This window comes from Chamaea fasciata, unplaced genomic scaffold (genome assembly GCF_029207755.1).
Source record: "Chamaea fasciata isolate MVZ Bird 193981 ecotype frontalis unplaced genomic scaffold, bChaFas1.0.hap1 SCAF_31, whole genome shotgun sequence".
NCBI classification, from domain to species: domain Eukaryota; kingdom Metazoa; phylum Chordata; class Aves; order Passeriformes; family Sylviidae; genus Chamaea; species Chamaea fasciata.
Window position 1 is genome coordinate 1,876,362 of NW_027094116.1, and position 19,898 is coordinate 1,896,259.

At 61.7% G+C, this 19,898-nt stretch overlaps 5 protein-coding genes across 17 annotated transcripts; 1 reads left to right on the forward strand and 4 right to left on the reverse strand.

Annotated features, from left to right (window-relative positions):
- Positions 1–197: 197 nt before the first annotated feature.
- On the reverse strand, positions 198–2,094 carry PMVK (phosphomevalonate kinase). Its single transcript, XM_066206551.1, is given in 8 exon segments — positions 198–449; positions 664–793; positions 861–1,013; positions 1,598–1,661; positions 1,803–1,933; positions 1,935–1,994; positions 1,997–2,044; positions 2,047–2,094. Coding segments are annotated over 8 exon segments (771 nt in total). The 3' UTR covers positions 198–312.
- Positions 2,095–2,663: 569 nt separating this feature from the next.
- Positions 2,664–6,246, reverse strand: PBXIP1 (PBX homeobox interacting protein 1). Of its 3 annotated transcripts, XM_066206648.1 has the most exons (11): positions 6,107–6,246; positions 5,500–5,578; positions 5,216–5,321; positions 5,064–5,131; positions 4,827–4,986; positions 4,521–4,733; positions 4,415–4,438; positions 4,260–4,333; positions 4,050–4,175; positions 2,979–3,961; positions 2,664–2,898 (listed from the first exon to the last, which is right to left on the reverse strand). In XM_066206648.1, exons 2-11 carry the CDS (start codon positions 5,557–5,559, stop codon positions 2,841–2,843), a joined length of 1,872 nt encoding a protein of 623 aa, XP_066062745.1. In that variant the 5' UTR covers positions 5,560–5,578; positions 6,107–6,246; the 3' UTR covers positions 2,664–2,840. The 3 variants fall into 3 exon arrangements, with proteins under 3 accessions (XP_066062745.1, XP_066062744.1, XP_066062746.1); XM_066206647.1 differs by having other exon boundaries at positions 5,500–6,155; XM_066206649.1 differs by having other exon boundaries at positions 4,827–4,971; positions 5,500–6,154.
- Positions 6,247–6,340: 94 nt separating this feature from the next.
- On the reverse strand, positions 6,341–8,263 carry PYGO2 (pygopus family PHD finger 2). Of its 2 annotated transcripts, XM_066206660.1 has the most exons (3): positions 8,073–8,259; positions 7,945–7,994; positions 6,341–7,869 (listed from the first exon to the last, which is right to left on the reverse strand). In XM_066206660.1, exons 1-3 carry the CDS (start codon positions 8,194–8,196, stop codon positions 6,796–6,798), a joined length of 1,248 nt encoding a protein of 415 aa, XP_066062757.1. In that variant the 5' UTR covers positions 8,197–8,259; the 3' UTR covers positions 6,341–6,795. The 2 variants fall into 2 exon arrangements, with proteins under 2 accessions (XP_066062757.1, XP_066062756.1); XM_066206659.1 differs by having other exon boundaries at positions 7,945–8,263.
- A 259-nt stretch (positions 8,264–8,522) lies between these two features.
- Positions 8,523–18,589, reverse strand: SHC1 (SHC adaptor protein 1). 8 transcript variants are annotated; one of them, XM_066206657.1, is made up of 14 exons: positions 18,543–18,580; positions 16,467–16,550; positions 12,754–12,915; positions 12,442–12,512; positions 12,075–12,138; positions 11,695–11,814; positions 11,212–11,265; positions 11,043–11,094; positions 10,734–10,860; positions 10,468–10,636; positions 10,327–10,387; positions 10,039–10,203; positions 9,691–9,953; positions 8,523–9,430 (listed from the first exon to the last, which is right to left on the reverse strand). In XM_066206657.1, exons 2-14 carry the CDS (start codon positions 16,476–16,478, stop codon positions 9,302–9,304), a joined length of 1,449 nt encoding a protein of 482 aa, XP_066062754.1. In that variant the 5' UTR covers positions 16,479–16,550; positions 18,543–18,580; the 3' UTR covers positions 8,523–9,301. The 8 variants fall into 8 exon arrangements, with proteins under 8 accessions (XP_066062754.1, XP_066062753.1, XP_066062749.1 ...); XM_066206656.1 differs by lacking the exon at positions 18,543–18,580 and adding an exon at positions 18,439–18,490; XM_066206652.1 differs by lacking the exon at positions 16,467–16,550 and having other exon boundaries at positions 18,543–18,583.
- A 167-nt stretch (positions 18,590–18,756) lies between these two features.
- Positions 18,757–19,871, forward strand: CKS1B (CDC28 protein kinase regulatory subunit 1B). Of its 3 annotated transcripts, XM_066206663.1 has the most exons (3): positions 18,757–18,859; positions 19,200–19,327; positions 19,394–19,652. In XM_066206663.1, the coding sequence occupies exons 1-3, from the start codon at positions 18,801–18,803 to the stop codon at positions 19,444–19,446; spliced, it is 240 nt and encodes a 79-aa protein (XP_066062760.1). In that variant the 5' UTR covers positions 18,757–18,800; the 3' UTR covers positions 19,447–19,652. The 3 variants fall into 3 exon arrangements, with proteins under 3 accessions (XP_066062760.1, XP_066062758.1, XP_066062759.1); XM_066206661.1 differs by lacking the exon at positions 19,200–19,327 and having other exon boundaries at positions 19,394–19,871; XM_066206662.1 differs by having other exon boundaries at positions 19,200–19,717.
- The last annotated feature ends 27 nt before the right edge of the window (positions 19,872–19,898 follow it).

Sequence of the window (19,898 nt, forward strand, 5' to 3'; positions counted from 1 at the left end):
ATCTGCAGGGAATTGGCTACTAGAAACCTTATTAAAAGACACCATGAAACATCCAGCTGGTGACCCCCTGCTTGGACAGAAGGTATACAACTGCACTTCTGCCTCCCAAAAACTGGGAAACCCATGGCAGGGGTGGGGCAGGACCACCTGTGTGTCTCATCCCAAGAAATGAGACGCAGGCCCAGCATGGCAGCAGGTCTCAGTGTCAGAGCTTTATTCCAGAACAGGAAGCATTAGCAGGAGGTAGAGGGGCAGATGCTGGGGGAAAGGGGGGATGATGCTGTCCCCAGGCCCGAGTGGAGAAATATGGAGCTACAGGTTCCTGTGGAGTGACTGCACCAGCATCTCCAGCTGCTTGCCCAGGGCCGCCTTATCCCCATCATTGGTGATCACCCAATCAAAGGCCACTCCCTGGTCCAGGCCGCACTCAGATTCAGCGTCGTCCACCCCTGGTAACACAGAGCCCAGGGAGGCCCCGAGGATGGTCAGGATATGTCTATCTATAACCCCCACCATGGCCTCACCCTCCTAGAATGGGGGGCCTTCATCCAAAGCCTCTTGCTCCCACTGCCAAGGAAGAGTAGTGGAGGCAGCAGACCTGTGCCCATTGGGTAACCCCAGTTTTGGTGTCACACTAGGCGAAGCTGCCCCTCCCTTGCTCACCAGTGACAAAGACCCAGTTCCTCCTCTTCCTTGTCTCCTCAGTAGCCACCACCCGCACAGTCTGCACCACATCCCCATAGGCGTCCCGGAACCACTCCACATCCGAGAGGCGCCGTGTGTCACTCACGACCTGCGCAGGGGCTCCATCAGCACCTATCTTCTGCCCTCAGTGCCCCTGTGCACTCCCAAAAACTCACCCACACTGGCTGCAGCGCTCCCTCCACTGCTGCCCGGCAGAAGAAGCCAGGGTCCACGTGGCGCTTCTCCTCGCCCCAGCGGATCATGTCCTGACGGAACATCTCCTTGTAGGCGCTGGCATCCAGGAGTCGCTGAAAGTCGAGACCATGCTCCTGTGGGGAAGGGGGTTTAATAGGCATGGCCTGCGCCAACGAGCATGGAATTGCACAGCCACAGCTGTTGTGACATGCTGTGGCTGGCGCATCCTCAGTACAGCATGGTAGAATGGGATGGCTTCGTACAGCGCAGCACGCAACATCTTGGCACGATGTGGTACAGCACAATTGTGGGATGGCACAACTTGGCACAGCATGTCCTGACATGGCTTGGTACGGTGCAGCACGGCACAGCTAAGCGCAGCATGGCAAAGCATCAGACGACACAGCACAGTGTGGCAGGGCAGGGCACAGCTCAGCATTGTGTGGTGTGGTGTGGTGTGGTGTTGTATGGCACGAGCATGGGAAGGCACAGAACAGCAAAACACATGCCCTGGCACAACTCAGTGCGGCACGGCACGGCTCGGTGTGGTACAGTATGAGCGTGGGACGGCACAGCATGTGATAGAACACGGCACTGTCCAGCACAGCTCACGATGGTATGTCCTGGTGTGGTACGGTAAGAACGTGGGACAGCACAGCACGGCAGTGTCCTGGCACAGCTCGGCGGGGTGTGACACGGCTGGGCGCGGCCGTGGTACCTTGGCGTACTGCTCCTTGAGGGGCCCAGAAAGGCGCAGAATGGTGCAGACGTCGGGACCTAGCCTGTGGGAGAGGGGGAAGCAGGACGGGCATTGGTACCGGCTCCACTCGGCCAAGTCCCGGCTCCCTGTCCTCCGGTACCATCCCCGCATCCCGTGCTTTCCCCGCCCTCACCCCCGGCCTCAGTCCCGCCCCGCCCGGTACCGGCTCCGCAGCTCCTCGGCGACGAAATCCTTCCCCGATTTCCTCTTCCCGCTCAGCAGCAGCACGGCACGCGGCGCCGCCATAGGCACCTCCGTCCCCACGCCGGCCCGCTGACTCCGCCCCCCGGCAGGACGCGCTTCTCACGGCGCCCCCTCCCGGGCAAAGCCAGCACCGCAACGAGGGTGCCCGCGAATCCCCGCGGGGATATGGCGCGTCCTGCACTCCCAGCAGTCCTCTGCCCCCCTGCCCTCCCCTTCCCCCAGCGCCCCCGCTTCCTCCTCACACCATCCATTCTCCTCTAACGCTCCCTTTCCCCTACTCCTCCCAACGTCCCCTTTTCCCCCAGGATCTGCATTCCCACAGCACTCTTCCCCCAACAACCCTTACTCCTCTTCTGCACCCCACTTTCTCCCAGTATCCATCTCCCCCAGTACCCCCTTTTCTCTCTGAGCATCCTTCCTCCCCAACATCTCTATGCCCCCTCCACACCCCACTTTTTCAACTGCCCCTCACTTCCTCCAGCACTGCCCTTTCTTCTTCACTGTTCTTGCTCTAAATCCCCACTTCCCCCCAGCGCCCTAATAGCCTTTCTTCGCCCCCAGCAACCCCCTTCCCCTCCAACACACATTTCTCTGTCCCCCCTTTTCGTCTACACCCCCTCTCCCGCAGCAGCCCTTCCTCCTCCCTGCACTCCTTCCTTCCCTCTCACACCACCTTCTTTGTCCACAGCACTCCAGTCCTCTCTGCTCTCCCCTTACACACCCTATTCTCCCCTGAACCCCCACTTCCCCAGCTCTCTTCCCTCAACACCCTCCCTTCCCCACCCCCAGCACCCCCATTTTCCCCACACCCACACAGCTCTGCCCAGTGGTGACTTTATTCATAATGGCAGTGCAGCAATCACACAGTGCATTTGGTTGGGGATGTGATCCTACTTGACCCTACAGGGTACGATGGTAGCCCCCAGACCCCCATAAACAGCACATGGGGAGCCCTTGTGTGGGGGTGCTGGCACACTACAACACTGCCCCCCTGGCTCTACCCACGCATGCCATGCTGCCTTGGGGCTCTTTGGCTCCACACATTCCTGGAGGTGCTGCAAGAGAAGGGGAGGTGTGATGGGGTGCAGGAGGGGGGAATCCCTGGTGACCCCCGGCACCACCCACCCCAGCTCACCCACTGTAGTGCTGCAATATGTACTTCTCGAAGCCATCAGCTGCCTCCTTGTTGCCCAACTCCTGCCACGCCACCTCCTCAAGTAGCTCCTCCACATCATCCACAAAATCGACAAACAGCAGGCGGTCATGGGCAAAGACACCGTCAGCCCTAAAGGCCCCATCAAGCCGAGGTGCCAGCCTCCCGAATTGTCTCCCTAAGCCCAGCTGCTCCATGAAGCTCTCCAGCAGTTGCAGGAACTGTACCTTCTGCACCGGCTCCAGTGCAGCCCCAAGCACTTTCTGGCCCTCCCTGTGGGCACAGTCAGTCACCCCAGAACAGCCCTGCGGTGCCCGGTACCGCCTGAGCTGGGGCAACTCACGAGAACCATGCTGGGGGTGGCTGTGAGACAGCTTCCCCCAGGCTTTGCCTGGCTTGTGTTCACGGGGGGTTCGGAGATCCTTCTTGTGGTGTTTGCCATGCTCTCTCCTCTCCTGCTTGTGGGGGGGGCCATGCTGCTTGTGGGGGGCGCCATGCTGCTTGTGCCACCTGCCATCCTTCTCCACCCTGAATGGCTTCTTCCAGGGTCTGGAGAAAGACCCCAACCCCTCTGCCTCCAGCACCTGGGCCAGGGGCTGGTCCAGGGTGCTTAGTTCCTCCACAAGGCCCTTGAGATCTCCAGAGCCCCGCACATGGTCCAGGGTGGCCGCTGGCTCCTGCTGCAATGAATCCAGACTGCCATGTTGCCGTGCCGCGGCCTTGCTGTGCACTGGTGCACCTGTCGCACGTGGCCGCTCTGCTGTTGACTCCCTGGGGCTGCCTGATGCCCCTGTGGACTGCAGGCGCCGCAGCTCAGCCTGGGCCTCCCGCAGTGCAGTGGCCTCCCGCTCCAGTGCCACACGCAGCTGCGCGTTTTCTGCGGCTAGACTCTGCTGCTGTGCTCCAGCCGCTGTCACCTCACCCTCACTCTTGTGCAGCAGTGCCTGCAGATCTTCCTTGTGGGCCTGGGGCAGGAGTGGGGGGCTGTGAAAGAGGTGGCAGCAGGAGAGCAGCATCAAGACACAGCACTGAGACATGGCACTGGGCACCAACCTGTAACTCGGCCTGCATGAGCCGGATCTCCTGGTTCTCTTTAGCCAGCTTGTCCAGGAGTTGGCTCATGGACTGCATGCTCTGTGGGCCCCCAGCATCTGGCAGAGGGGGCTTCTGCTGCGAGTCCTGGAGGACACAAAGGTTGGAAGCCCTGGGGGTGTTGAGGACACCCTCTGCCCTTACTCAGTCCTGTCTGAGACCCCTCCTTACATTGCTGTCTATGGACAGCATCAACTCCTGCTCCTCAGCAGCCAAGTCCCAGCTCCCCACACTCTCCACAGGACCTGCAGAGAAGGACATAGGTCCAAATGTCCAGGCTGCTCCAAGATGTCCCCCTGCTGTGTGGGCTAGTCGCCTGTACTTACCATCTGCCATGTCGTAGATACCACCTGGGAAGAGGAGGGGACAATGAGGGGGATGTCTGGACCCTACCCTGTCCCTGGGGCCTTGGCCACTGGGACCCCCACTTACCAGTGATGACCAGCAGCCCAACAGCAACCAAAGCCAAGGCACCCAGCAGGTACTTGCTCATACTAAGCCCATCATCACCAGCGTCTGGTGTCCCTTGGTGTGAGGCAGGTGTGACAGTGGGGGGTTCAGGATGGGGCTTGTGGCCCTGCCGCCTCCGCAGCCCCTCCACATTATTTTCACTGCTGGTGCAGCACACGTCCTCCACTGTTGGCCCTAGGGGGAGATGGGGGAGACCTCCAGGGAGGATCTACACCTAAACACCGCCAGCACAGATTCCCCCAGGCCAGTCCCCTGGGAGGCCCTGACCTGCTTGGGAGGTGTCAGGGCAGGGTTTTGGCTCAGCCTCAGCATTCAGCTCCTCCTGCTCATTGTCGTCCAATGTGCTGGGCTCTGCAGAGCCATCCAGGGCAGGCACTGCCCACACCCTGGAGTCCTCACACTCCTCTGGGTCCTGCAGACATAGGCACTGGCACATGGGGTGTCCCTGTGTGGGGAGTAGCTCACTAGTGCCAGCTCAGCCCCAGCCTCCCAGCTCTGACTCACCCCCTGCTCACTGTCCTCAGGGCACAAGGTCTGGCTGGGGAAGGTAGTGGCACCGTTGGTGGTCACAGCTGGGGAGAAGCAGAGCATGGGGATGAGCCAGTGGCACAGGAAGGTGACACCAGTCTTGCCCCACACCTACAGTGGCTGCCTGCCTGTGACTGTGTCCTGAGTGCCTTCATCCTCCTCCTCCAGTTCCTCATCATCAGACCTGTGGGAGGTTGAGTCCTGCTCTGGACCCACCATGTTAACGGGCAGATCCTATGGAAAGGGGGAACACAGGGAGACACCTTTAGCCCTGACCTCCATGAGCCCAAATCTCATGAGCCTGCAGGCTCAAGTAGGCTCTGGGGGGTGTGCCTAGGGGTCCCCAGTTCTGGGATGTTGCCCAGGAGACCTCAAGCAGTGAGGGTCTGCTCTGGGGGTTGCCTGCCCTCACCTCACTGCCCGCCAGCACCCAGCTGCTCACTGAATCTCTAGGATCCAATTTCTCCGCCATAGGGACAGTCCAGTGCTATCTGCAAAGGGACAGACGAGCGGATGCACGGACAGCGGGACATGACCCAACTCCCAGTACCAGCTGGATGTGATCGGAAGAGCCATGGTCCCGGTGCCAGCCGGTCCTTCTAGTCTGCAGCTGGGGGGCTTTCAGGGAGCCGTCGCGGTGCACCGGCTCTGCTGCTCCACCCCCACTGAGATCAGCTGGCGCCGCGGGGTATTTTTAGCTGGTGATGCCGCCCAGCAGGTGGACGGGAGACGCAGGGCCTGGCGTGGGGAAACCAGGGGCCCCGGTCGGGGTCCCATCACCCCACAAGCAAAGCGGCAGCACCAGAAGGGAGTCCCGAGCAGCCCCCGTCCCTCTCTTTCCCTCCACCCGCCCGGGACCCAGAACCGGCCTGGTAGTGACGGCCCCGCCGCTGACAACCCCCTCCTCTCCGCTTCCCACGGCCTCGTCCGAGCTGCGCCCGCGCCCCCGCCCCTCAGCCGCGTCCCGACGCCGGTTCCGGCCGGGCAGGGGCACCGCCTCACCGCGGCCCGGGCGGTACCTGTACCCGCCGTGTCCTGCCGGGAACTTTTCCCCGGGGCCGCTGCCAGCCCCGAGACGGGGCGCGCACGTGACGCACGCAGCCAATGGCAGCCGGCGGTGCGATAAGGGGCGTGGGGGCGGGGACAGAGGGCGCGGCCCCACCGCCACCGAAAACCCCACCTCAGGGTGCCCCCCACCCGGGACCGGATAGACACCAACACCCCCGGACACCTTCCTCGGACAGACACCGACATGCGCGTTTAAGAGTTTTATAACGACGGTACAAAAATTTCCATTAACGATTGGCTAAAACGGACGGACCTGGGGTGGGGGGCGGTACGGGGACCATCCCGAGCACGGGAGCAGAGGGCACCGGCACTGCCCTGCGAATGTGGAAGGGAGCACCAGGACCGCTGCACAGCCCAGGAGGTGCCCCCTGCAAGGGCAATGACCTAATTGGGAGCTGCACTGTGGAGCACCAGGAAGCCTCAGCCCTCACAAAGCCGGTGCACTGGGGCCAGAGCCTTGCCCACAGCAAAGGGCTGACAGCGGTATGGCCAACACCATCCCAGATCCCCTGGTAGGTCCCGGTGTCAGGCAGTGCATGGCAGTGCCTCTCTGGCTGGTGGGGGGTGCGACAGCTACAAAAAATGGGGGTTTGGTCCTAAATCAGTGGGGGAAAGCTGTACATGGCGGCTGAATGGTGGCTCAGCCATCGTTGGCAGTCACCAGCTGTCCCATGCCCTCCCGGATGTAGACTGACTGGATCTCCTTTGTCTTGAGGCAGAAGTCGCAGGCCCAGACGGCAGAGGCCTCAGTGGTGAGCAGCCCATAGGCATTCTCAGTCATCCCTGTGCACTCTCGGTGGAACCACTTCTGGCAGGAGGCCTCACACAGGATGGCATCCTGGTCATCGTTCACCTCGTTGCGACAGGCCCCACAGGGGTACACAAGCCCTGGTGGCGGCTGGTGCCCTGAGGTGCTGGTGGCCTTGCTGGGGGGTGGCAGTGAGAGGCTGTTGGTCTCAGGAGTGCTGGTACTGCGGCCGGCACTGTTGGAGGCAAAGCCAGGCTGTGCCCCATTGACGGTGGCGGGGGAGCCCGAGTGCTGCTCCTGGGCGAAGGTACTGGGGGGAGGGTTCTTGCCCCCCTCTTCGCTGCTAGTAGGGAAGCTGGGGTCCGCCCCAGGGAAGGGACTGGCTGTAGGGGGCAGGGGTGGCATGTTCTGCCCAGGACGCTGCATAGGCGATTGTCCAAAGAGGTTGCTGGGCTGGCTGAAGCGCTGAGCCACCGCTGGCCCCCCGGGGGGGTTGAGGGCTGGCCCGGGACCCATGTCCCCCCGCGGAGGCTGCCCCATAGTGGGGGACATCATGGGCCCGAAGCCCGCAACAGGTCCCTGCATGAGCTGCCCCATAGGGGGGCTGAAGTTCTGTCCTAGGGGCTGGCTGAAGGGCTGCCCGGCGAAGGTCAAGCCGCCCGGCTGCACGTAGTTTGGATTCTGGGGAGCCATGCTAAAGGCCGGGCCCATCTGCCCGGGGGCGAAAGGAGGGGGCTGCCTCCGCAGGGGCTGGGGACCCCCGCCGTAACCAGGGGGCACCTGCGGCGACATCCCCCCCTGCACGCGGAAACCACCGAAGGGAACGGGGCTGCCCAGGAAGGGGGCAGGGGCCGCCCCCACCTTGGGGGCTCCGAAATCATCCTCGAAGGGATTGGAAGCCACCAGGTGGTCCACCATGGGAGTGGGCGGCGGGGCGAACTCCGAGAGGTGCGAATAGGCAGGGCCCTGCGGGGAGAAGGTGGCGGTCAGGGTTGCTGCGGTCCGCCCCCGGCCCCCGCGCTGCCCCGAGCCCGGCCCTACCTGCGTGTTGGACTTGCGCCGCTTCTTTTCGGGGCTCTTCATCTGCAGCCCTACGGGGACAAGCGAGGCCGCGTCAGCGGGGCCGAGGCGACCCCCACCCACCCCGGTCCCGGTCCACCCGCGCTCACCTGCCTTCCCCTGCTTCCGGCCGGGCCCACCGGCGGCAGCGCTCCCCGCGGGGTGCGGGGGCCCCGGCGGGGGCGGCGGGGCCGGGACCGCTCCCTCCAGCTTTTCTGCGTGCGGGGCCGCCATAGCCCTCACTGCCCGCGCGTCGCCGCCATGGCCCGACCGGAACCGGAACCCGCGCAGGGCCAATCACAACGCCCGGGGGCGGCGCGAAGTGCGCGAGACGTGTCAGTCACCGCAGACTCCGACCCCACCCCTTTGGCCGGACCAAACCAAGTGCAGCGCGATGGAAGGGGGGGAGGGGCACGGTGAAGGGAACAGACGGGACTAAGCACGTACGAGGTCCTGGGGGGAGCGAAGGAAAAAGGACGAACTGTAGCGCCCGTAGGACAGCACACGGCGGAACCACCCGCCCACAGTGACCCGCGCCCCAGCTCACACCAGCCAGGGCCTAGAGAAATACCAACTTTAATACAACCGCCAGTTCCTTTGGTATAGCGGGGCCAGGGGCCTGGGGCTGCGAGGGGCGGGGCTGCACTTTGGCTTGGGGGTTGTTAAACTGTGCATGCAGGGGGAGTCCTCCCGCCTACCCCCCAGGGCTGCCAGAGTTGCCGGTGTCCAGCCGGGACGGGCAGAGAGGAAGGGGACGTGGTGGTGCGTGTCCTGGAGCACAAGCATGTCACGGATGGGGTACAGGGCGCTGGGAGCATGGGGGAGGCTCTGTAACCAGCCCCTACCCTTGCATAAGAGTGTGGGACCTGCGGGGTCAAGGCACAGATTTAACATGTAAAGTGATCCGCTACAGTCGAGGGCGTCGTGCTTGGAGGAGCAGAGCCTCCCATGGCCCCCTTCCTGGCCCAGAGGCCAGAGATAAGGACAGGCTGCCTCTGGCTCAGGGGGGCTCAGCCCTGCCAGTCCTGAGCCCGTGCTGGTGAGCACAAGAATGGCTGTGGCATGACAGCAGGGCTGGTAGGAGCTGAGCTGCTCTGCAAAGGCTGGAGCTGGAGGGGCAGAGGCTTTGCAAGAACAGTTCCCTACCCTGCAGGCACTCACAGCCTGACCCCACCATGGCCACCAGCTCCACGTGGTGAAAGAAGAGAAGCCCTGTCCTCAGCCAAGTCCATGCTCAGTCCCGGGTGGAGCACCAAGAAGAGTCTGAGGGCTCCCTGGGGCATGGAACCTGGCCAGAGGGCTGCACATTGGGGGTGCTGTGCACTGGGGTCCCAGGAGCTCACAGTCTCCTCTCCACTGGCTGCTGCAGGCACATCTCACTGCCGGCTGAGATGATGGGCAGGTGATTGTCCATGTGGTAGCTGATGAGGTGGCTGACGCTCTCAAAGCGATGATCTTTTGTCCGCACCTGGGGGGCCAGAAAAGGAGCACTCAGGAGGCTGTCAGTGCCCACGTGAGGCCAGAGCCACCACCCTCCACGACATGGGCTAGGCACAGACCTGGGGCTGCAGTCTCAAACCCATGCTCCACCAGACCCTCTCCATCCCCAGAGCCAGCCCAGAGTTGTCTCCTGATGAGCAGTGCAGAACCCCAATGCTCTGGTGGCTCATGTAACCCCTACGACCTCCCCCTGCTGTCCCAAGCTCCGAGGCCCCTACATGGACTCACCACACCCTCAGGATCGACGAGCAGCAAATGCTTGGGCTGCCCACCCTGCAAGCCAGTCAGCACGTACTGGCCCGGGGTGGTGGTGCTCTCCCGCACCAGGAAGTCTCCATTCACCTTCAGCAGCTTCTCAGCCTCCTTGCGGTTCATTTTCCCATGGTACCAGGGCTCCCGCCTCAGCTGCTCCTCCATGGAGGCAACTACCTGGGCGGGGGGCAGCCCCACAGGCACAGATGGGGGCACACGCAGGGCATCTTCAAAGGGCTCTGCAAGGAGAGAGGAGCAGGGGGACCATGACCAAGCCCACAGCCACCTATCCACTGCCCTGGCTGCAGCCACCATTCCACTCACTCATGTCAAAAAGGTCCCTCTGTGTACTGCCGTTGGCTGTGGCTGGGGCGCCAGCAGCTGAAGCTTGGCGTGTCTTGTCTATGTTCTGCACATTGACGTAAGACGGGTCATCAAACAGGTCCGTGCGGCCAGATGTGCCTGCCGGAGCTGGGAATTTTTCTCTCCCTGGTACCAGGAGCACAGTGGTCAGCAGGGCTTCAGCCCACCTTGGCCCCCCACCAGTGCCCACCATCAAAGCACTCGGGGTCCATGAAAGAGGATGAAGACTGGCCAGACCCATTATATTACCTTGGGAAGGAGCATGCTGCTTCTGGGGGTCATACTCCCCACTGGACGACTGGCCGACAGGCTGCAGGGAGAGGCAGTGATGAGCCCTCACTCCCTTTCCTGCTCATCCCCCTTCCTGCTCCCCACACCCCAGAGCCTTACCAGTGTGGCACCCAAGTGATTTGGGGTCTGAGCAACCCCATCCTGCAGCCGCATGTCCACGACACCCCCAATGGGAGGTTCCTTGCCAGGGAAGTCGTTGTAGTACTGGTGATCTGGGGCTGGTTCCTCCTCTTCTTCATCCCAGGCAGAGCCATCAAACCCTGCCATCCTGGGAGAGCACAGTACAGATAAGCACATGACAGCAGCCATGACTGCATCCCATCTCCAAAACCACTTTCCTCCTTGTCACACAGTCCTGCTCTGACCTGTCGTGGGGGGTCACCAGCTTTGGAGGGTTCTTCAGGTACTGCTTGAAGCGCAGCTCAAAGGCCTGCCCGATGGTGCTGATCACATCCTGTGCCAAGCCTTCAGGACACTCCAGGATATGGCAGGCTAGGCAGAAAATGGTGGGATGGGATTGTGGAACTCCAGCAATAAGGTTCTTCATCCCTGAGCCTGGCCTGTACACCCCACAGCTTTCTTAGAGGTCATCCAGTTTCCCCCCCTACACTGAGCTGATCCTGAACACCTCCAAAGTGGGGCTTTGGCATTGAGGACCCTTGCAGCACCCTCACCTCTCTGATTGACGGGGTCTTTGGCAACATAGGCAACATATTCGGCTGTGTCCTGTGGGTGAGACAGCAGCAGTGAGACAGGGCTGCTGGGGAGCACTGGGCCCAAGACCTCAGGAGAGGGCAGGAGAGGCCCCTACACAGGGCATGGATGGGGACCCTGCATACTCACCGGATCTCCCCCTGATGCGAAGGATATAGACTGCATGTGGTGGTTGGCGATGATCTGCAAGGTGGAGAGCTTGTTGGACACAGCCAGGAATTTCTTGTCACCCACCCAGGGGTGGTACGTCCTGTTCCTCCCATGGCTGACCTGCCATGGGGGCTCAAAATCCTCCAGAGCCCTGGTTATGAGCCACAGACCACCAGGAAAAGGACTGGGACATCACCAGGAGTGGGGTCAAAACCAGGAGATCTGGCCCCAGGCAAGGGGACTTGGGTCTCCCTGTCTCCAGGAGAGATCCCACAAAGCACATGGGATGTTCCTCACACCTCTTCAGCCCTAGGGACTGCGGGGAGGTGGGCACTCATCACACAGCCCATCCAGACATTTCCTGGGGAGGCTGGGGGCATCCCCTGCCCCAGCAAGACCTGGGGTGAGGTACATGAGGATTCCAGTTTGTCCAAAACCAACCCAAACCCTCCCCATTCCCACCTGCTTGCAGTCTGAGGCCATGAGGTTGAGGCTGCTGGTGGAGATGGTCAGGGTGATGGGCATGCCTGCAAACTTCAGGTTGCTCTTGCCCAGAATGGAGCTCAGGGAGCGGCTGCAGGGCTAGGGACAAATGGTAGTGTAAAGAAGGGGCTCCCCAGACCAGACAGCCCAGCAGCAGGAGGACAGAGCACATCCCACTGCTTCCACAGCAGAGATGGGCACCTTATCCTCACCACTGGCCCTGGCCCAAACCTCAGTTGGGAGATCAGAGCCCTGGGCTGACCAGCACATCACTGCTAGCTGGGCTGGGATCTAGTCCTTGGCCCTGTGCCCAAATCAGCCATGCACGCTCCCCAAGCAGCTTCCCAGCCAGGCCTCACCTTCCTTCTCCTCACGGCTCCCTTGGCACCAGGCACAGCCTCACATACCAGCCCAATGGCCTCCCTGCAGGGAGTAGAGTGAGATGTCAGTCCCCACAGTGCCTACCTTGCCCCAAGACTCCCCAGCCACAGGACTGAGGACATGGGGATCAGCACAGGAGAGAAACGGTGACAGTGAAAGCTCTCAGGCAGTGCCAGCTGGGGCTCTTTGGGTGGGTCAAGTGCACTGGAATGAGTATTTGATGGGCTACAGCAGCCCCTGGCCCCCACTGAAAGCCTCACATGCTACCAGGGGCTTGCCTAGAGCTCAGACAACTTCCTCACCCCTCCCCAAATGGAGCAGCCCCTGGGGAGAGGCAGAGCTCACCTGGTCACCTGTGTCCTGGTATTGAAATCCAGAGCCCTCATGGACTGGAGCACTTCCACACAGCCCATGTACTGTGCAAGAGAGCAAGGTGAGCTTGGCCAGCCATGAAGTTTGTCCCCCATGCAGCCAGGGAGGGGGCTGGGGCCTCAAGCACCCCACCTCTGCAGCAGTAACTTCCCTGAGAATCCCACTGCCCACTGCCCCACCCTGTCCCCCACCCCTCCCCCAAAGAGCATGGTGCATCCTACCACCAGGAGGTCCCCAAATCCCCACAGTGACCCTTCCCACTCTTCCCCACTCCCCAGCACTCACCCGGACGTGGTAGGAGACCCCAGAGCCCATGACCTTGTCATCAGGATGCAGCCAGCCACGGGTGGGCTTGTTGACAAAGCTGCCGTGGCGAGTCCATTCATCACCCCCCAGCTGGCCGCCTTCCACCCGCGTCTTCTTCCCACAGCTCAGCTTGTTCATATCCTGGGAACAGACAGTGACAGGTCTCACTGAGCCGGTGCTGGCAGCACCCCCTGGCACCAGGGCTGGCATCCCAGGAGGACAAGGTTCCCCTGGGCTGCTGCCAGCTGAAAAGCCCCGCAAGCTGAGCAAGCTGGCGGGATTGGAGAGCTTCATGTTGGCCATTTTGGGGAAGAATGAGCAGAGGATGGTAGGGCTCTTCTCCAACACAGGTGAGAGCTCCCCAAGAGGTGCAGCATGGCTGAAGGAGGAGGAGGACAGAGAACCAGGCAGAGACTGCATGCTTGCAAGGGATTCCACTGGTGAGGGTGGGACTCCCAGGCCCACCATGGCCTCCTCCGGAGAGGAGACAGACTCATTCCGCAGGTGGCTATATTTGCTCTTTTGCAGGAGATCCATCTTGGAGACAGATGAGAAGGGCAACAGCTGCCCTGTCCAGAGTGGCAGTAGGGTGGATGTAGCCAGCTGGGCCTCACAGGGGCCCCACAGAGAGTCTGAGTGCCTGCAGCCGCCGGGAAGCTTCCCCCAAGCAGAAGCCTTGGCTGAACTCTGCGCTAGGTCCACACCAACCCAGCATGGCTGGCAAGGAGAGCTGGGCCTGGGACACTGGGCAGCAGGTCCAGGGGCTGCCCAGCACTGTGCAGGCACAGCTGATCAATTGTGATCGGTGTCAGCAAGGATGTGCAGATCCATTCAGACAGAGAGCAGCACACCACAGCACGGAGGAAATGGGACCGCAGCGCCACCCCGGGGAGCCGCTGGCACAGGGAGGGGAGCTCAGAATGCTCTGTCCCCAGCCTCAAGGTCCTCAAGCCCCTTGCCACTCCAACACCGGGCCAGCAACAAATCCCACTGTCTTCATCCAGGACCAGATCCAGCTCCCTCTGCCCTGCTGCTAGGTTCAGCACGGCCACCCTCCACCCCACATCTCACTCCAACCCCTGTGCTGCTGCCAGCTAAGAGAAAATCAAAAGCATTAATATTTAAAGCCTGGAGATAAGGCAGACACAGAGCACATCAAAGCCCATCCCAACCCTGTTCCAAGCACTGTTCAGGAGGGAACAAGGTCCTTCTGTGGCAGCCAGTGCCACGCAACCCGTGTGCCGATGGTGAGCAGCTGCTGTTGGCTTGCCAGGCTCTGCCGCGGGGAGCAGCGATGCTGAGACACCGGTGCTCGCAGCTTCCTGGAATACAGGGACATGCACTCTTTTGAGAGCACAGATCTTGCCTGGTGGGAGAAAGAGGAGGACGGCCAGGAGCAGGATACAGGTAGGCTGTGCGCTGGGCAAGGCAGGGCTCAGCACAAACCCTCAGCTGTGGTGGGGAGCCTGTGGGAGAGGCTGCAGCTAATCGCTGCTGCTTCCTTCATCCCAGCTGTTCCTCCCGGGAAAAGAGATGAAGGGGCTGTGGCTGATCGGAAGAGCTGTGCTGACTCACAGGCAGCAGGGCAGACTCTGCCCATGGTGCAGGCTGCGCTGGGGCGCAGCGCAGGAGGGGCTCCCAGCGAGAGGTGGGTACGCAGCGCTTATCTGGAGCAGAAAAATCAAGGTCACAGGCGGAGCTAGTGGGAGCAGGCAGCAAGAACATGCTGGGAGCAAAAGTTGGCCCTTTCAACCTCAGGGAGCTGGGCAAAGCTCCCACCTGTGGATCAGGGGGCTCAGGGCTAGGTCTCCCCTGTTCCCCTATCCTTGACACACTTGCATGCAGCAGAAACTTGGGCTAGCCCAACTGTGCTGCTCTCCACAGCCTTGGCCCCACTGAGGGACAAAGAGCTCTCCCCCCTCCACCACCTATGGGATGAGGCAAGGTGTTCAGGCAGAACCCAAACCCTGACACACCACAAGACAGACCCTTACTAACCACCAGGTGCTCTGGCCATCAAACCAAAACTGGGTAAATCCAGGCCAAGGAATAGGTTCTCCCTGCTTGGAGCCTTCACCCAGCACTGCTTGGCACTGGCAGCTGCCTGCCCCACTTCACAACACCTGGCACACTGCCATGGGGACAGGGAAAGGAAAGCCAAAACAGGGCTGGAAATTTCCACCTGTGTTTTATGAGGGGCTGTGGCACATGACAGTGGGCCCATCACTGAAGCATCTCCTTGGCCATGCACACCAGTTCTGTGAACGCCAGCCCCCCCCCACCTCAGCCATGGTGGTCCCACAGACACAGAGAACTCGTGCTGGCTGTTCCACAAAGTGCTTGTCCCCTCTAGGAGCCCCCAGGTGTTTGGCGCTGTGAGCTTCCTGTGGCTGCAGAAGCACTCCTCTAAAGAAAAGCAGGAAGCCCGGAGCCAGGAAGTTGCTGGCCTGGTGAAGGGCCAATGCTGCCCTGCTGTCAGAGGAGCCTGGCTGGGTGGCATCAAGTGGCTGCAGGGCAGTGGGGTTTGCCCATGACGGACTGGCCATTGGTTGATGTGGGCCTAGGCTTGCCTGGCATGGCAGCTCTGAGAGCCCTAATGCTTCCTCAGGATAAGAGCAGGAGGGAATTGCAAGGGGGCAGGAGTGTCTCCTTGGCCCCTTCCCACCACCCCAGGGCTTGGAGCAGCCATCACCTCCAGGCAGCAAAGGGCTGATGAGCCTCCCAGCTGAAGCCCCTGCTCAGACACATCTCCGCTTTTATAAGCTAGGGTAATTCCTGATTTTCTCAGAACCTTCGAGGCCAGTCTACCCATATCACTCAACAGCTCGTGACAAGATACATCACAGCTCCCAGCTCTTGGAGACCAGAGGTGCTACTATTGTAGCCCCTCCAAGCCCCAGAGTCCACCCCAGGGCATCAGAGCTTCCTCCCAGTGGGCTCTGAGTGCAGAAGACAAACCTGGAGATGTGCAAAGGTGCAGAGCATTGGCCCAGCCTGAACAGGCAGTCCCAAGCCCCATCCCACAGGCTGCAGCCCTTCCCCTTACCAGGCAGATGCCAGGAGCTCCTGCTCCTGCAGCAGAGTATGAGCAGAGCAGCTGGAACAACTGCCCTCAAGGAGTTCTGGGAACATGTCCTGGCCCAGCTGCCCCATATGCCCTGCCACCACAGAAAACAATGGAACATGAGAAACAGAGGAATGTGGATTACTTTCAGGGACCTGAGACTGGAACTTAACACACCACCCGGGGCAAGGAAGAGAAGCAGAGTGGGGATGCTCAGGACCCCGCTACCAACATCCTCCCTGGAAAAAAAACCTGGGAGCTGAGTCAGAGGCCTGGAACATGCCAGTGGTTTGGCAAGAAATTGCAGCAAGGTGCAGGCATCCAAACATACAAACCTTGCCCTGGGCAGGAGACCCCCTCTGTCCAAATGCAGCCAATGCTGAACCTCTGGGGCAGGGGTGAAGCAAAGAACACTCAAATTCAGCCAATAGCTGATTTTTCCCCCACGCATCACAGCAGCATCAAACAACATTTATGCATTCCTGCACGCAACCTCTCCTTCATTCTGAAGAGGGGGTAAGGAAACGCCAGTGGAGATCTGGGGAAGAGGCTGGAGACCTCCCAGAAGGCAGAGGAGGCAGGCAGGATCCACCACCGAAGCCACTTAGCCCTCCACCGAAGTCCTTACCACATACTCCATCGCCGGCAGAGGGCAGGGCAGGCCCCAGGCAGGGAGCAGAGACACACAGCCCCTCTCGTCTGGCACTCCGACCTGCGGTTCGGGGACAAACAGGGAGTTAGCCAGGCCTGTCCCAGCCCACTGAGGTGGGGGCCATGGTGCCAAGAGGCAGACCCTGCTCCTCCATGCGGTCCACAGGTGGATGGGGCTGTGGCTGCTGTGCAACATCCTGCTGACGCAGAGGGTGAGAGAAACCTAGAAGCCACCTTCTTCCCATTGGACAGAGGATAGATATGGGATGTGCTGGAACAGGAACATGAGGCTGAGCCTGGCACTGCTTGGGCCCTGCCCACACTGGCAAATGGCACTGGGGCCGAGAGTCACTCTGTGACCCAAGACGTGTCGGAGCCGATCCCTGCCCAACCCAAAAACCAGTACTGGAAATCCATATGCAAGGAGGGAGAGTGAAGGCAACCCAGGGGGGGCAGAGCTGCCCCCTCCTCCACCTCCTCAGCTGGCATGCTGATCCAAAATTATACACAGACCTCCCAGGGGACCAGTGAAGACAGGAGTCATGGAAAGAGTATAGAAGGGGTGAGATGGCAGAGGCAGGAAGCTCTGAGAGGGAAAAATAAGGCAAGCAAAGCTCTTCTCACTCCATTCCCACTGCCCAGCCGAGGCAGTCAAGGCCAGGCCAGCAGAGCAGTGCAGGGCAGCAGACACGATTTACTGCTTGGCAGCAATTGTACCTTTATCTGCAGCCTATACCAGCTGTCACCATTAGCTTGGAAGGCGGCAAGATAAGGAGGGCTATGCTTGGCAATGGCAGTGGAGATCGACCCCTTCAGCACTACGCCACTGCCAAGCAGAGGAGGCAACCAGGCCCTTTGGATTCAGGCACCGAGGCTGCTGGCAGGGAAGGAGCATCTGGACCAGGAGCCAGGGTGCTCAGCCTTACCGAAGCTCATTTGTGTCCCTGCTGAGGATGGGACACTGCTTTGTACAGCTCCAGAGGTGGCCCAGCCAATGCCCCACCACAGGGCAGTAGGTGGATCCTCATGCCTCGCTTGGCTGAGAAGAGATGACATCTTCAGCCCCTCTGTTACAGCCTGAGACCAGAGCAACCCTGGCCAGCACCGGCAAGTGGCCTTTGCCCACAGACCTCTGCAGCGCCAACGTGGCAAGCAGGGCTCAGGTCATCTTTCCTTGGAACCTGTGTCCATGGCCTATAATCTGTGTGGGTGACCCCATTTAAGAGATTCAAGGGGAGAAGCAAGAACAAATAGACACAACACACTGCTAGAGACCAGAGATCTGCAAGGGGGAACAGCTACCCCTGCCCACAACAGTTGGGTAGGCTCTAGGTACTCACTGCCGCCTTACTCTGAAGCACAGGAAGCAGGATGGCAGACCTCAGCACCGCAGAGGCCGAGGTGCCCCTTTGCTCCAAACCCAGCCAGTGCCCCGTCCCTGCTGGAGGTCATGCCAGGCTTGGGGCTCGGGATTCTCCCCGGACCCTGGAAGCACCTCTACAGCCAAGTGTCCTTCCCGAGTATCGCACGAGCACGGGGTGGGGCAATGCAAGCCTGAGCCCGAGGCACACACCACCAGCCGCCACGTCGGGTGGGCCACCCCAAGATCTCAGCACAGCACGGCACCGGCTCTTCCGGACCCCGTCGGGCCGCGTATAGGAGGGTCCGGGCCTGTCCGACGGCTAGGCCCCCTCACGCTGAGCAAACGACGCAGCTGGGAAGCGCGGCTCGGCCCTCACAGCACAGGGAGCGGCGGCGTCTCGGGGGCGGCTGCGGCACGACCCGCACTCGTTCCGCGGAAGGCGGCGGCGGCGAGCGGTGCGGCCTCAGTCCGGCGACACTACGGCCACGGGGACACCGCGGAGCCTGGCCTTGGATCCCGGGCCCTGCGTGGCTCCCCCCTTTTCCATCCGCGCGCGCCCTCACCACCCCGGCCGGCGCGCGCTCACCGGGCACCATCGGTCACGCGCGAATTTCACGCCGCTCTCCGCCGCTCTCGCGCTCGCGCACCCCCTCGCCCCCCTCCCCCTCCGCCGCACTCGCCGCCACTCACTTCCGGCCCGCGCCCCTCCGGCGTGGCCCCGCTTGCGCCTATGTCACGTGACCCACGAGCCAATCGCGGGCCGCGCCGGGCCCGCGGGAACCGGCGCCACGGCCTCGTCGCGCTGCGCGCGCGTCGGCCAATGGGCAACCGCCCCGCCCCGGCCCCGGCGCGGCGTCAGCCAATGGGCGCGTGGGGCGGCGGTGTTTGAAAGCGCCGCGGGGGGTGGGGGCGCCAACGGCTGCCGAGGGAGGGCACCGTGGGCCTGTCATGGCGCACAAACAGATCTACTACTCGGACAAGTACGACGATGAGGAGTTTGAATACCGGTACGGAGCGAGAAGGGGTCCCAGTAACATCTGCTTGATAAGGACGCAGGGATTTTGGTTAAGGTTTACCGGGGCAGGGAAGGAAATGCCTCGATAAAGTAAAACGGTGGGGTGGAGAGGGTATTAACAGCTCGCAAGGGAGGGGAGTGGTGGGCGAGTCATGGCTCCCTAGTGAAGCAACAGGGGAATTATCCTGGTAACACGGAGGGTCCCGGTAAGGGTTCTGTGTTGGGTCACGGTGCTGGTCCCGTTAACAACTCCCGGGTAGGGAATCTCCGTCCTGGGGAATGAGGGGTTGTCGGGGGTGCTCTGGTGTTGACTGAGAGGTGCGGGGGTGCAGGCATGTGATGCTGCCCAAGGACATCGCCAAGCTGGTGCCCAAGACCCACCTGCTGTCGGAGTCGGAGTGGCGGAACCTGGGGGTGCAACAGAGCCAGGGCTGGGTCCACTACATGATCCACGAGCCAGGTGAGCCCCGCCGGGGAGCGGGTGGCGCCCAGGGGGCCCGGCCTGACCCCCTCTTTTGCTCCGCAGAGCCCCACATCCTGCTCTTCCGACGGCCATTGCCCAAGAAACCAGAAAAGTGAGTGGCCCCTGGTCTGCTGAAGCTCCCAGTCCTTCCACGCTGAGAAAGCACCTTCCTCCTCCTCGGCATTCCTGGGGGCTTCACCCCCTGACCCTCGATGCTGCCTGGGTGCCGTTTTGGCGACTCGGCCCTGGTTCCGGGGGTCCTTCCCGTTGCTGTCCCCCCCAAAGCTTCAATAAAGTGATGTTTGGGAGCTGTCTGTCTGCAGTGCCGGGGGGAGGTGGGGAGGAGGGCGAAGGAGTCCCGATACCGCGGAGTCTATCCTATTCCCGAGGAGGGCTTCCCGAAGTCTGGGGCCAGGTGGGGCCGCCCATGCCCACCGGAGAGAGGGCCGTGGAGACGGAGCTGCGCCAACACCCCCCGCCTCCCTCGATGGTCCCGTCCCCGCAGGTCCCGCCTCTCGGCCAATAGGTGCTGGCGATGCCGTGTGATGGACGTGTGGAGCGACCTGTG